We start from the raw sequence: 15747 nt of genomic DNA, 5'->3' as shown, positions 1-15747 counted from the left end.
ATTACTCACATTTATTTATTATTTCAGTCTATCATGTTGCATTTAATGGCATGAATGCTTTTAGTACTGGAAGGTCCCATAGTGGACTGTGCTACTCTGGGCAGGGATGTCTTCGCGCTGTGTTTGCTTGGTCCAGAAGCACATAGACTGAGGCCAGAGGCTAACCTGAGGAGATATACATGTCATGGATGCTCTGCTGAACATCTCTGTCAGAATTTTCACCTTATGCCATAAATCAGTAATTAAAATTTTGACATTCTATTTGTTCCCAGAGTTACTGAAAATTTCTGAGAAAATAGGTAGCAGGGGAAATTTCATATTTGTACGTTCATGTTCTTTATGTTTATTGATTATATAGTTTGATAGGCAGACACTCCTATTTCAAGAAAAAAAATCTGTCTGAGCTCATTCTACATCAGTAGGTGAACAAGATACATCCGCTAAATCACTGGGTATAGTGTGTCCCAATAATTGCATTGCAAAATTTTGGCCTTTTTAAGTCTTGAATTATTTTGATTTACTATGATAATTCTTTTAAATTATTCATTGTGCTAGTTTACCACTAAAATGTGGTCCTTCAGGCAGTTTATTTTAAGGACAATCTTGATATGCATGGAGACAAAAAAAAAAAAAAAAAAAACTTAAATTTTTGTTATTCCAAGTGAGAGGAGATTCTTCTGTGGTAATTCAAAATAGTTTCATTCATGCTAATAATGGAAGATTTTTATTGCTCAAAATGTATTTTTTTTTAAATAATAGAATCCTGGGATCAGCCAGATATGTAAAATATGTCAGCTTTTCTTTCAAGTATATATATTTTTTCTCAATTTACATAAAACTTTAGTCTTGGAATAAAAGCATGGCTAATGTGAGACAGTTTTAAATGCTAAGTTGTAACCTCTGACAGTAGGGATTCCTGGCAGAACTATCCATACTTTTCTACTTGTATTAACAAAGGATTCTGTTAATGTAGGCTGCATGCTTGTTTCCTGAAAAATATTTGGCAATAAAATTTTTCCATTTTGTTTTGAGTTACTAGATGTCTGTGCCAACTAAAACAGCAGCTGAGGTAATAATGATGGAAAGCTTAAAGTTAAAAAAAAAAAAAAAGTTGCCCAAACAGTGTGATTATTTGTAGTATATTTTTTTTTTCAGTAACTAATTTGGAAACATTTTTCCAATGACTTTAATGGGTGGTACTTTGGTCAACCTCTGAAATAATAGCTTCCTAGATCTTGAGAAGGTTAATATTTCAAGTTCTTAGACTTGATGGACAAGGTAAGAGAGGAGAGAAGCCTAGTCAAAGGAGGAGTGCCAGTATAACTGCAAGAATGAGTCATAAAGTACCAGAGTTTTGTAATGTATTTCTTGTTACTTTGGTCTGTTCTGCTTGAAATAGTAACGTCTTCATTTGATTCTCAGTGTTTTAGCATTTGTTGTTTGAACTGATCATGAAAAGTTCCTAGCACAGCTACAGTTTGAGCTTCCATTGAATTTCTTTTAAAAATATTGTGGCATTTGGACAGAACAGCATAATTTGAGCATGGCATGTTTCTAAAGGTATCATGGTGTGTACCCAGAACACCAATCATGTCCTGTTACAGTAATCTCTTACAACAGAGATAGCCCATTTTGGCTCTTTTGAATATTGGGTTACTTTAAGCATGTTAAAAAGTGTGCATACAAAAGTCTGCCTAATTCCTTATGGTACATCTGAACAAGAGGTTTTTCTTGTTTAAACAAAAAGGTATTTCAGTGTAGCTTTCTTTTATTTTGGTTTAATTCTTGCAGAAGAAATGATTTATGATGATGTTGAAAATGGCGATGATGGTGGAAACAGCTCGCTGGAATATGGGTGGAGTTCAAGTGAGTTTGAAAGCTATGAAGAACAAAGTGATTCTGAGTGTAAGAATGGAATGCCCAGCTCCTTTTTGCGAGGCAACCACAAAAGACATGTATGTATCCTGCAGTGCTGCTGTCATTGAGGTCATCCTGATTTTCAACACCTGCCTTTCTCACCTGTATTTCCCTTCTCAATCCACTTTCAAATACCAACATATTTTTAAAGGACACACAAATCTGTCTCCTTTAAAGAGACTGTCTTTAAAGTAGGATGAATTTTCCTTGTGGGCAGTTCCTCACAGTTTCTGTTTTGCAGCTGGTGTATTAATGTAAGTGGTAAATGTGTATGGAAAATAATGCAAAGAAGAAATGGGATAAGCCTGACAAAACTTGAAGTTTTGGGATCCTTCGGGCACTCAAAAGTCACAAAACTCTGCTAGTGTTCCCTGCCTTTTTGTCCTAGATCACTTTGGTTCTGTCTTGATTCACTTTGGTTGTTTGAAGGTGAGAATTTGTGTGTGTGTGTGTGAAAGAGAAGTTTGTACCATTTATTAATGAGAGAAGAAAGGTTGTGTGGATAAAATGCTATTTCTGTGACATCTCTGGTCCATGCCACAGGAGCCAGGAAGACACTGACAACATGGGTATGTGCTCTCCCTGCATCTTTTTGACTGCATGTTGGGAGGAGACCTGGCCTCCTGTGCTCTCTCCTTCAGCTGCACTCCTTTTGCCCTTGTGCGCTCTCTGTGAGAACAAAGTCTTGTGTGGGAGCTGGGGCAGCCATCCCGCTGCCAGTTCCCTGCTCTGAGGGCTTGGAGGATGGAGGCATGGTGCAGAGACTGGACACAGCTTGTTTGAGAAGGGGGATGGGGTTTGGTGCCTGTAATCACTGCAAAAACCTTAGGGCTTCTCAGTCACATGCTAACCAGTAACAGATGCTGTAAGCTACTTCATAATTGAGTATAGTCAGCGTGCAAAATGCTCCAGTGGCAGTAGGATGTAGGGAGGCTGCCATGGCTGGGGTAGCACAGTAGTAGGAAGAGGAAAACTCAAAGGCTGGGGACTGAACCTGCCCATTCTGCTGGGTTTCTCAGTAATGTAGGTGTGCTTGCTTTCTTTAGCTGCTTTCTGCTTTTGGCTCTACATATTTTTTTATCCTGATTTAAATACTACTGCTACCACCTCATTTTACACCGTTCTTCCAGGGAATGCAGCCCCAAGTCCACTTGCACTTTCAAACAGAAAATGTACAAGAACATTAGGGAACTTGCTCAGCACTTGTTCTTCCATAGCACCCTTATTTTGATTTTGCAGGCTTCTTATCTTAATGAAAACAAAAGCCTCACTGTCTCCCTCCAGTACCCCTTATCTGCTTTCCCCTGACCTCCATCCTTGCTGCGTGCCCTTTGGAAATCAAGGAGTGAGCAATTAGCTGGAAAACTTGATCCCACTCAAATCAGCACTTTGTGAGCTGAGTGCTGATGTTGTGAATTTCAGTGTGGATTTTTTTTTTTTTTGACCTAACCAGAAAGAACAAGTTTAAGCTATTGCAGTGGTTTCTTTCTGGGGAGGTGTTGGACTAGCCTGAAGAAAACTGAGTTTGATTTTTGAATACCTGTGGAAGAGACTGAGAAGTACTTTGCACTTGAGCTTGTAAGTCTTAATGTGGCTGTTGGTTTGTTCTTCTGAGGATAGGGGTGAGGAGCCTAGGAACAAATTTGCTGGTGGATGGAGAAGTTGGAGAGACCACCCACACCTGTATGGGTTTACTGGGAGCTGGAAAAGTCAGGAAGCTAGAGAAGGGGTTTAGAGGAGGATGAGGCAAGACTGAAATTTCAGAATTGTTAAGACAAATAATCAAGCATCAGCATTTCAGTATAGGGAGAAACCACTCTCCTTTATACCTGGTCCCTATATCCATTCCTTTGACTAACTTTCACTTCTCCTCAGGTCTTATGATGGACGTTAGCAGTGTTTTCTCAGCATGTCTCCTTGTAAAGTCTTTTATAGCCTGTAAGAGACTTACCTTATTATTTTTTTCTGTTAGTTGAAAAGCATGGGAAGGTTGGAGGCATGATTTTAATTGTAAGTGGTGGTATGACTTCCCTCAAAGTCACTTTTATTATAAGTTTTGAATTGTTATCTTAAATTCTATTTTTTTAAGAAGAGAAAACATTTGTACTATCAAATATTTCTAAGCTGTGAACCGGATGCTGTTCTTAATTACACTGTTGTAATGCCAGAATCATCGTGTTGAAGGTAATTGCATCCTGACTAGCCTAGCAGAGCTGAATGCTGGACCTGCCCCTTTGTTTTCAGCTCAGCCGGCCTTCTCTTTCCTGATGCTTTGATTGTTTGCCAGATAATTCTGTTGACATCAAGCTGAGGGTTTTTCCATTGGGCTTCTTTTCTGTTATAAGGCACACAAAAATATATATTTTTTTCCAATTGAATTTTTGCTGCTTTTATCTTGCTTTCTCAAAATGCTTAGTGAGGATTAATGAGTACTCCAGGGTATTTCTCCATGAGAACTTCCTTACCTTGCAAGTGCTTGTACTTATGTACGAGGTGCTTATGCCTGCAGTCATTCAATGAGGCTGTGACAGAGCAAAGATGCATACTTCCCAATTCCCACGCATGTGGGAACTACAAACCTGTGCATCCTCCCTTATTTTCTCCTTACCCAACGCGCTAGTACAGTAGATCTCCATTTTCTCAGGTGCCACAGCTCCTTCAGCCCTTGAGAATTCCTCTGATTTGCTGTTTTGAAAGAGCCAGAAATGCACTGGCAAGGTGTGCTCCTCTGAATGATGAGCTGAAAGCTGATGTGTCGTTTCCAAACAATTTGTAAAAGATGTGCACGGTATAATTAATATGCAGTTAGCTTAGACTAAGTGACTTTGTCCCTCTCTTTACATAGTTGCCAGCACAGCGCAAAGGTGCCTGGCCGACTTTCGGTAAGTCCAGCGATCTGCAGCAATAACAGTCCACTCGTCGGGCTGGAGCTTCCCTGAATGAACGTTTTCTCAGTTATCTGTGTGTCAGGAGGCAGAATTAGCAACATGCATGATGTGTTTTAGTACTTTAGCATTAAGTTTGCACTACAGGCTTTTTGAAAAGATTGTGTCTTTTTATGCACTGTAGCTTTCTCATGACCTAACGCGTTTAAAGGAGCATTATGAGAAAAAGATGAAAGATTTGATGGCAAACACTGTGGGAGCAGTAGAGATTCAGCAACTAAAGCAAAAACATGAGCTGAAGGTAGTGTAGTTAATTTTTGTAATTAGCTATGTTTAAAATGATTGCTTTGCCGACACAGACAATATTGTCTTTGAATAATAGCTTGAAAAAGTGGACAATGATTTGTTTAAAATAGTTCTAAATGTGCTGGATTGCTATGTAGTTTGTCTTAAAAGTGCTTTGTCGAGGGCTTTTCCTCATGTTTATTTGTCAATTGTAACAATTTCAGAAGATCGGGTAGGGCATTGGCCTTCCCTTATCCCAGAGCCTGAGCGAGGAGTGAGCCCTGGTGCCTTTGTGAAACCCCAGGGAGCTCCACAGGGCTAGCGTGACCCTGGCGCTCTGTCCATGTCAGAGCAAATTGTAGGACAGAGAATCATGCTGCTGGCCATTCTGAATGGAGCCAGCATGAAAAGGCTGCTTTTTTGCTAAAAACTTCAGCTCAGACAGAAAAAAACTGCCTGAGTGCAGCAAGACAGCTTTGTTTGTATTCTGGTGCAGCTGATGATGTCAGCACGGTTCTGGCAGTAGTGGGGTTTTATTTTTATTTTTTTTTCTTTTTTGCTTTGGCAGCATTTAGGAAAGGAAGAGTACAAAGCAGTTTTTAATGAACATGTCCTAGCAAAACAGCACTACTTTTTTTTTCCATGAAACTTCTTTGCTCTAGTATTGTACTACAAAATATACTTAATTAGATCAACTTACTGATTTCTTCAATTAATGAAATTATTAGTTGTAAAATTTTCTGCAAAACACAGTGTTTATTTAAGAATATAGTTAATACAGAACTGAATTTTTAGGTCAGAAATACTTTGGCAGAGTTAGAAGATAAATAAGAACCCTTACCATTAATGACATGTTCTTAGTGTTTATTTGTTATATATTGTAAAGTCGAGCTTTTGAGACTATTTTAAGTTCAGATGTTTGAAGCAGAAGGATTCTTAAAGCATTCCTGTTATTTTGGGTGTGCATACGAGGTTATCGTAAAGTGAGATCCTTTCTCAAGGTTTGATTTGATTAGGAAGTACAGATGCTCAGATCTATGGTTTGATGGATTTGAGTACTTATTATAGCTATTTCATTGACTTTGGGCTATATTTATAGCCTAAAACACTTGACAGCATTCTTTTAAAAGGTATTTGGATCAAAAGCATTCTGCATGTTATGCTCAAGCGGGTTGGTATTATTCACTGAACATGTAGAATGTATTTTTTATCTTACAGATGCAAAAGCTCATGAGAGCTGCTAGAGAAGGTACCAAAGATGGACTTGAAAAAACAAAAGCAGCTGTGAAAAAGGGTCGTTCTTTCATTAGAACTAAGTCTTTTATTTCCCAAGGTATGTATGTGTCAGTTATGCTGTGCTAATGTTGTTTTTTTCTAGTCGTTCCTGACAAAGGACACAAATAGCCTAGCAATTTTTTGTACTAGTAGCTGAGTACTGGTTGCATCAAATCATAGAATCACAGAATGGTTTGGGTTGGAAGGGACCCTGAAGATCACCCAGTTCCAACCCCCCTGCCGTGGGCAGGGATGCCACCCACTGGGTCAGGTTGCCAAATCAGCTCTGTCAGCAAATAGTGTAACATTCAGTTCAGATCACGGTGCGGTCAGTGCATCTTGAGTAGTTTTATGTTTGGGGTGCAGGCCTCAGTGACCTAGGGAACCAGAGGACAACACAGAAGAGTCCACTTAAAAATAACAGTGTCAGAGATGCTAGTTAGATACTGGTTTATGGGGATTATAGAAATCATGTTAAGGTACTAAGTCTGTCCACTTCCCTCCATCTAATAACTCCAGAGTGTCTGTTAGTAAGAAATTCTGCTGTTATGATCCGGATTTCAGTGGAGTGATAGCTATTTAAAAAGTCTATAACAACCAAAAAGGATAACAAAAACTGTGCCTGAGAGTGGTAGCAAGGAAAGAGTCTTCTGCTTTATCAGTTTGCTGATTTCTAGCAAAAGCTGGCTTTTGGGTTGGGAACTGTCACAACAGAAGAGGCTCTAAAATAAAAAAGCTGGAGGTATTTGTGTTCTTCTAATTTAAAACAGGCATCAGTCCCATGTCATGACCCTCAGCAGCCACAGTCCACAGCTACTTTTTGCATGTGGTAGTGACTATACACAAATTTGTTCTCCAGGATAAGGCTGAGAGGTAGTCTGTTTTTCTGCTCAAGTTTCTGCCCAACTAATTAAACGGTTGTAACTTCAGAGCTCCTAAAACTACAGTTTTAAGAAGCCAAAACCACAAGACTGGAACAAGATGTTTTTAGCAAGTGAGCTAACATAAAGCTGCATCCTATCTGTAAGGACTAGTGCACATCTCATTATGGTCTCTAATAACTGGTTCTAAATTTAGGTGAGTCACAGCCATAAAATAAAAGATTATTTGCAGAAGGTTTATTGAGCAAAAATGTATCCTCACCCTCTTGCTGTTACACAGTAGAAAATCATCTTCGTTAGTGTTACAATGGGCCCAGTACTCCTCCTCACGGTTGTAGAGGTTAGGTAGAAGGTGCAGGATATCTATGGAAGATCTAATCCTCTAGCCAGTTACCAAATCAGCAGGGAGCATGTGACAAATTTGCTGATTAATCTCATTAATTCCTCTAGCCAACAAAACTGCTTCCCTTAATTCTCTTTGTGTTCTAAGCCACAGTTTCTCACACTGTTCCTTCTCTCTCCTCTGCTGGTGTCGGGCTGTTTGGCTGGCTGTGTACTGCCACCTATCACTGCACTTTGGTGGTGCTTCTCAAATGAAATTAGTGGCATTGAGAAGTCCATAGGGACTAATAGAGAATTTCTTACTCTCATTTCTTTTGAAGGCCAATGTTTTGATACGTTTGGCTACTGATTTTAGTTCAGTCAATGGAAGGTTGTATGAATTTTCTTGCACTGAATCATGTTATGTCTGTGTTTAATTTCATCCCAAAGGTTATTTGTTTAAAAACTGCCGGCCCTGTAGTTGCAGAGCTTTAACCCTAGTTGTCATGTCCTGCAATTTGGACAGCTCTGTGCTCTTAGCTGTAAAGAGGAAGGAGAAATCATGCAAAAGATGCATAGGCTATCTCCTGCTGTGTGGATTTTAGGACTTTGAGATAGCTTTTGAAATATGTTCTGTACTAGAGCACCTATCAGTGCTGGTGTTTTTGTGATTTCACAGGTAATACAGAAATGCTGAGAAAATTACTTTTGTACAGGAAGTGAAAATAAGGCTATGTTGTAAATACTGTGCTTGGGTCTCTCAATCTCTGTGTTGTCAAAGTTGACAGTTTTTTATTCATCTATTTGTAGATCATAGATCATCATGTCTGGAAGAAGAGGAGCTAAACTTATTTATTGATGTGGACTGTATGCATGCAGAAGCAATTATGACCCCTATGCCTGAAGGATTATCACAGCAGCAGGTAAAAGGCTTTTCAAAACCTGGTCTTTTACCTCTTTTTTTTGTTCCCCCTTATTTTCTGCATCAATGGCTGTCAGGTGCCTTCCTCTTCAAACATTCTGGCATATGATATAAAATAAAGGGAGATTAAATTCAGACTAGAATAAGTAGTTTTTTGAAAATTGGTGTGTGTGAAATGTATCAATAAAGAATTCAGCGAGAGGTACAAAACGTTTTGCATTATAAAATTAGGAACTACAGTAATTACTTATTTTTCTGCCTAAACATTTCAAGCTGAATGTGATGATTTTGAGTGAAAAAGAAGAGTTTAAGATTTTTTTGCTGAGTCAGAAGACGCTGGTGCTCTAGGAGTTCTCTTTTAAATGCAGAGAACATTCTGTGTACTCTCTGCATCTTAAGATTTCTCCTGATCTAAAAAAAAACTTGTCCATGGTAAAGTCAAGTCTACAGAACAGTATAGTTTGCTGTTCACCACCTCAGATTTCTATGGTCACTGTGGAAACCACGTCAGTAGACACTGAAATCAGCATAAGTTTGAATTTTTGGCTGGAAATAAATCCTGTTGGTTCATGTTACTGTATTGTTGTGACAAGTTATAATGACAGTGTGAGAGTTTTTAGTATCTTGTGGCGTAAAGTCATGAGTTGGTCAGTACCTTAAAAAAATGAGTGGCGAAGCTAATGGTATTCTTGAAAAATAAGTTAAAGAGTAGTTGAAGAGAGTGGTATGGGCTTTTGTTTTGCTTGGTGAATTCTGTTTTTCTAATATGTTTAGCACAATGCAGTGCTAGATCTTGTAACGATACAACTACCAAATGTATTACATTACTGTAACATCCCAGCATCACTGAATGCTGTATTTTCCTGCTTTCCAAATATGGGTTTGGGAGTTTCACTGTTTTCTGTAGGTAATTAAAAATGGATGTACTTTCTTCAGGAAAGATAGAGAGCTCTTAATTTGGAGTAAGCTGTTAATTGCTGTGTAGGTCATGATATATATTGTGTATCGTGAAGAGAAGCCCAGCTGAGCAGGGATGGAGTTAGGAAAGCCAAAGCTCATCTGGAGCTTGAGAGATGTGAAGGACAACAAGAAGGGTTCCTTATATGTACACTGACAGCAAAAGGAAGGCTAATAAAAATATGGGTCCCCTGCCTGATGGGACGGGGGACCCTAGTGACAAAGCAGGCTGAGAAAAGTGAGGAAGTCAGTGACACCTTTGCCTCAGCTCTTACTGGTAAGGTTTGTTCTCAGGCCTTTGAAGCCCCCAAGCCAGGGGCAGGTTGTGTTAGGGCAAAGCATTACCTGCAGTGGAAGATACAGCTAAGGTGTACTTTGGCTGGATGGACATGTCCATGAAACTGGGTGGCACATATTTAGTGGTTCTGAAGGTATGGCCTTGATCATCTAAGATGACAGTGACTCAAAAAAATTTAGTTATCACACTCATCCTCAAGAAGGAGGGTCTGGGAAACTAGAGTCTGGCTGGCCTTATCACAGTCCCTGGGAGGTTATGCAGCAAATCCTCCTAGTAGCTGTTTGTGAGTTTGGGAGGGACAGAAGGATGATTAGGAACAGTCTTCAGTAAGTCCATTAGTGCCTGACCAGCCTGTGTGCCTTTGGGGTGACTAACTTGTGGATGGGGAAAATGGAGGGTGTCATTCCACTTCTGCTTTAGCAAGGCCTTCAGCGCAATCTCCAGAAGTATCCTTGTAGCTGTATGTGTAATATAATTCCTATAGGCAGACTATAAATTGAGTGGAAAGCAGGTTGAAACCTGCTCAGAGGGGTACAATCAGTGGTACAAAGCCCAGCAAGTGGCCGGTGTTAGTGGTGTCTGTCCTGCAGGAGGTGATACAGGCCCAGTGCTGCTTAATGTCTGTATCAGTTCTCTGGGTGCCAGCTGCAGTGCTCCCATCAGCATGTCTGCAGGAGAAACCAAATTGACATAGGCAGCATGTACAATGCTGGAAGGTAAGGCTGCTGTTCAGGGTGACTTGGATGGCTGAGGAGCTGGGCTGACAGCAAGCTCCAGTGATGCCAACAGTGGCAAACGCAAGTCCTGGCTTTTGGTTCAGAGTATCCCTGTGCCACACACAGCACAGGCAGGGGACAGACTACCCAGCAGCCCTGGGGATCCCAATTGGACTGGAAAGCTCCTTCCAACCTGAGTTACCCTGCAGTGAGTTGTCTTTATGGATGTTCTTGCTTTAAACAGTAGGTGGCATGGTAGCTTTTGTTTAAAAGCAAGCTCCTGTTTGAATACTATGTCCTGCTTCGGGTCTCAATCATGTTAGCTTTCACGTCGTTTTAAGCCTGTGACTAGAATTCTTTCGATTTTTTTCTTTTCAAATTTCTTATTTTAAGTTGTTTATGTTTATATGCTATTCCTACTAGCAACAATGCTAATATAAATGTAAGACTTGCATGCAAGCCTATTGGAAGTTACATATATCATGATGACCAATAGGTGCTGTTAAGCATTTATTTTGTGTATTGTACAGCCTGAAAAAGCATAACTCAAACGTATTTATTCTTTTCAAAAGTGTGAACTGTGACTAAGAGTAGCAATGTTATCTTTTATTAGAGCAACCAATACGTTACACCCAATAAAAAACTTAAATCTTGTCTAAGCACAAATTAGACACAATGAATTTTACCACTTATTTCTTTAAGCAAGGCCTCAGATAATTTTGAAGTCTTCCTTTGAAATGCCAGCACTTGAAAGAAAATCCTTACATGACCTACACATAATTTAATAATATGAAATGCAAGTGTGAAGAATTAAAGGCAGCTGCGGAGAAGAAAGCAGGAGGCTGTGGGGATCAGAAGCAGGGGAGTTTCAAGAGAAGCAAGTCTGAGATGTGAATTTCATGGTCTTAGCCTCTCATTTCAAGGCTAGCTTAAAGTAGTAAAAGAAGCAGTTTTGCCTTTCCTTGTACTTCTGGGTAAGTGGCTTGTCCCTGCCTTCCTACCATCTTCTCCCTCAAGCAGAACATCACTTTTGAAAGTTGGATTAGGAAGTGAGTTTGGGTGAAGACAAACCCTTAAAAATAGCAAGAAATATAATCCATAGCAGTTAGAAGTTTTACTTTTAAATCAGATCAATTTCTTTGTCCTTTCTCTCATGTTATCTGCATGTGTATACAGTATGTTTCAGCTAAATCACAGAATTAGGAAGTAAAGAAGGATATGTGATGAATAGTCTGGAGTTTGTAAACATGAAATATGACAGTATTTCCTGAAGCTTACAATTCTGTTGATTGGTATAAATATAGATAAGATTTTCACTTAGGCATGTTAATATCCCCCCCAAAAAAATCCCAACTAAGATAATTCCTCATAATGAATAAATTCATACATCTAAAAATAAAAGATGTTTCAAAATTAGAGTTTGAAATTGGAAACAATCAGCAAAGATTATATAGGCTTACAATAACTGTTGTTGTCTTAAACTTACTATTACTCTAAAATTATTTTTAATGACTCTTGAAGATGTACGGTGTTTATGGTATGGCAGTGCCAGTATTTAAATTGCCTTGTGTTTCTTGCTTTTTATCAGTGTGGGATTTTTACCACGAGCATTCCCACTTCTGATAAACATGTTTTCCTTGAAATTAATCAGGTAACTTTATTTCTTCAACAGGTTGTGAGAAGATATATTTTGGGCTCTGTAGTTGATAGTGAGAAGAATTACGTGGATGCTCTGAAAAGAATTTTGGAGGTACTGCAATAACTTTTGCATTCTATGGCTTGGGAATTCGAAAATTAATCAAATTCTTAAAGAATCTGTAGCGTGACTCACAGGTTCTGCTACAGATGCTTTATGCCAAATGTTCAGAGAGATTTTGTGCGTATGTGCTGTTAAGTAATTTGTTTGGCTTTTTCTATGTATAGAAGACCCAATTTAAGGCGATTTTAACATATTTATGTATCTTTTTTTTCCCACAGCAATATGAGAAGCCCCTGTCAGAAATGGAACCAAAATTACTGAGTGAAAGAAAACTCAAAATGGTCTTTTACCGTATTAAGGAAATTCTTCAGTGCCATTCAATGTTTCAAATAGCACTGGCGAGTCGTGTATCTGAATGGGATTCTGTTGAAATGATTGGTGATGTCTTTGTTGCTTCAGTAAGCAAATGCATCGAAACGTATTATTTTTATTTTAGAATTGTTATTCAGTCTCTGTATCTTTCTGTTTAATTTGACCATTTTATATCCCGTGTTCTCCAATTCCTGCAGTAACTGTCAGAGTATATGTGTACCATCATGGTAAGGAAGCTGGCACCAACAGGTGTCTTCAGCTTGGTTAGCAGATGAGAAAGCATTGTGGCCAAAATTTTCAGGCCTTGATCAAACTTTGAGATACTTAAGTAAGCAGTTTCTTTTTCGGAGGAAATAGGTTCAAAAACTCACCATAATAAGGGTGAGATCAAAGCTCAGTTTCTCTTAAAAAGCAGGTAGTTTTATGTATGTGGGACTTTACATATTTACTGGGAATAGAAAAAAAAAAAAAAAAAGAAAAAAAGAACAAACGCAGTACTTGATGTCCTGAGTTCCTGAGTTTGAACTGAGCCTGGAGCACACACACAGAGTATTTGTAAATCCCTTAATGGACCTTCATCCAGTGAAGAACTGGACTAGCCACTGGCTTGAATTACAGGAAACAAAAAGTTGCCATGGTTGATAGAAAGATGTTATTCCCACAGCAGGTGTGTGAATGGAAAGGGAAGGCTACCTACTGGCTGGTTTGCGTACTTTGTTTTGTTGCCACCCAGCTGCTGGAAACTACCACCTTTTCATTTCAGCTGAAAGAGAGCAGGGATGTGCATTTTTGGGTGCTTTGACCCCATTTCAGTGAAAATGAAACGTTTACTAAAGAGTCTGTCTTTAAACCAGATGTGTCTTGCTTTGACCGAAGCAAATTAGGGTGTACTTACCAGGCGAGCTCTGCAGAATCTTTACTGAGGAGACAATGGGCAGACAGAGATCTTGCCCTTCATGTGGCTGTTTGCAGGTCACAAAACCTGCTTTCTTGCTAAACATCAGCTAAAGATGGGTTGTGTAGGCTTTGGGAATTCACTTGTTCATTGAATCTGGAAGACAGGCAGCAGTGCATTACCACTGTGAGAAGGTCATGGGATTCCACTAGCTGCTTTGAATCTCAGTGGAGGCTTCTTGATTACACAGAGTCCCCAGGCTTTGCCCTCGGATTGAAGCCAAGGTGAAGCTATTTCTGTAAATCTACATTTTATAATTCATAGCTGCTACATCTGTACATCTCCAAGCTGTGTTTTGCAGAAAAGTTGTTTTGGGTATCTTCGGTATTTCTGTACATCCAGCACTGAGCCAAGCAAAACCCTTTAGCTCCTAACAAAGTGAGTCAGGGCTCTAAATGATACTGTTGGGCATCCTTTGTGCTTATAGTTATGGTCTACCTTTTTATCTTTTTAGTTTTCCAAATCTATGGTATTAGATGCGTACAGTGAATACGTAAACAACTTCAGTACAGCAGTGGGGATTCTTAAGAAAACATGTGCCACCAAACCTGCCTTTCTGGATTTCTTAAAGGTGAGTTCACTCAAGCTTAAAACAGCTGCACATGTGATATGAGTAAGACACTATAAATTAAAAGGGGGAAAATAAGACTATAATACTGTATATTATGTGACTTTGATTTTATGGCTTAGGCATATAAACTCTACAGAGAATTCACTTTCACTACTTTGAGAATGATAACTTGATTCTAGATCCTGGATGTGTTTGGAAGTGCAGAGTGGTGTTTTTTGTTGCTGTTGTTCAGGTCAGTTTATTGGTGTTCACATCGCTGTACTTGGCAAAACATTGGGATTCTTTCATATCAGGTGAGCATGAAATAAGAGGACTCAGATGGTGAACTATTGTTTTGGATTTATTTTACTTCTAAACTCTTCATTCTGTTGTGCAGTCGTATAGCTGTACTTCCATTCCACAATAATTTACTATTATTTTGCAAATATATTTTTATTTTTTTTTTTTTTACAATTTGGAGATAAAATTGATTATTTTTGTGCAGAATGTTTACTGCCCTGATGAATGCAATAGTGTGCATCGTGAGCCTGGCACATGCAGTGGAACTGCTGGGAAGCCTTAGGGGTGATGCCCTACAGAGGGTATGCAAAAACTATTGCAAGGCTTTTAGGCTGTGTGTTACACTGCTAAGAGCCTGGAAGCTCAGTTTGTCCCATTTTCCTGAGAGTCTTGGATTGAGCTGGGCCTCTCAGAGCTGTCACTCTGCCAGGTCTGCCACAGTGGTCCATCAAATGCTGAAGTCGGGTGCCCTTGGCAAGATAAACTGTGAAGCTTTTAGGTTGCTAGAGGATTGGGAAGGGAGGGCCAGGGGAGCTGATTGCTAATCTATCTTCAGATCTTAAAATTAATTCAAAGCATTTTGGAAGTATGGCAGCAGCAGTACACAGGATTGTATTCTGGAAGCCCTAGGCACCACAAAGATGAAACTCTGTAAGGTTACTTCTCACACAGGTATAAGCCCATTGTTCCAGCAGTGGCATCATTTACGCTCTTGACAATCCTTGTCAGTACCAGCACTGGTGCTGCTCCCAGCTAGGGAGTCACAGTTGACTTCTTAGGACAGAGTAAATTTATGTACCACCTGTTTTTTTATTATTATTTTGTCCAACTGCAACTAACAGACTTTGTGCAAGAATTTTCTCCACCAGTGGTCAGGCAAAAAAATGGTTGTGAAAATGTAATCACTGCACACAAGTTTAATATTGTTTGTTTGGTTTTTAATATTGAATATTTCTTCTACTCTTCTTTTTTTTTTTTAAATCTTTTGTGATTCTGATCAAAATATTCAAAAAGTTGAAATATTTTAGACAAACAGGGCTTCTGAACATGCAAATGAAATTTGTATGTTCTTATCCTCCACTCCTAAAAACCAAAGTAATGGATTCTGATATTTTTCTTTCCAAGCATAAATCAGTGATCTTTTCCCTAGTTTCTTCTAATAAAGAAAATGAAAGTCTTTTTGTTTCCACAGTACTGAGATAATGTTTTCTTTAGATTTCCTCTTAAAAACGCATTGGTTTTCACACATTTATGGTCTCTTAGGCCCAATGTACAGATCAGCAATAGTAAATTACAGAGTATAAATTGACAAATCACTTGGATTTACAAATTTAAAAACTGGAACAATTATGTTCATTTTGTTGTACTTGAAGTTAAGCAGATGTTTCATTGCATTGCTTATGTTAAAAAGAAA

At 38.9% G+C, this 15747-nt stretch overlaps 1 protein-coding gene across 5 annotated transcripts in view; it reads left to right on the top strand.

Moving 5' to 3' along the window:
- Positions 1 to 15747, top strand: part of ARHGEF10 (Rho guanine nucleotide exchange factor 10) — a 120522-nt gene that overhangs the window by 37213 nt on the left and 67562 nt on the right. For 4 of the 5 annotated variants that reach the window (XM_084515976.1, XM_084515977.1, XM_084515974.1 and 1 more), the window contains exons 8-14: positions 1792 to 1955; positions 4987 to 5103; positions 6306 to 6420; positions 8375 to 8487; positions 12130 to 12207; positions 12435 to 12614; positions 13938 to 14054. In XM_084515976.1, the coding sequence (XP_084372102.1) occupies positions 1792 to 1955; positions 4987 to 5103; positions 6306 to 6420; positions 8375 to 8487; positions 12130 to 12207; positions 12435 to 12614; positions 13938 to 14054 (884 nt within the window). The remainder of the gene's footprint in view (positions 1 to 1791; positions 1956 to 4986; positions 5104 to 6305; positions 6421 to 8374; positions 8488 to 12129; positions 12208 to 12434; positions 12615 to 13937; positions 14055 to 15747) is intronic. The other variant, XM_084515978.1, reaches the window with a different exon arrangement.

The sequence above is a fragment of the Aythya ferina genome (genome assembly GCF_964211825.1).
Source record: "Aythya ferina genome assembly, chromosome: 3".
Lineage (NCBI taxonomy): Eukaryota > Metazoa > Chordata > Aves > Anseriformes > Anatidae > Aythya > Aythya ferina.
This window is presented reverse-complemented; position numbering and strand designations above follow the sequence as displayed.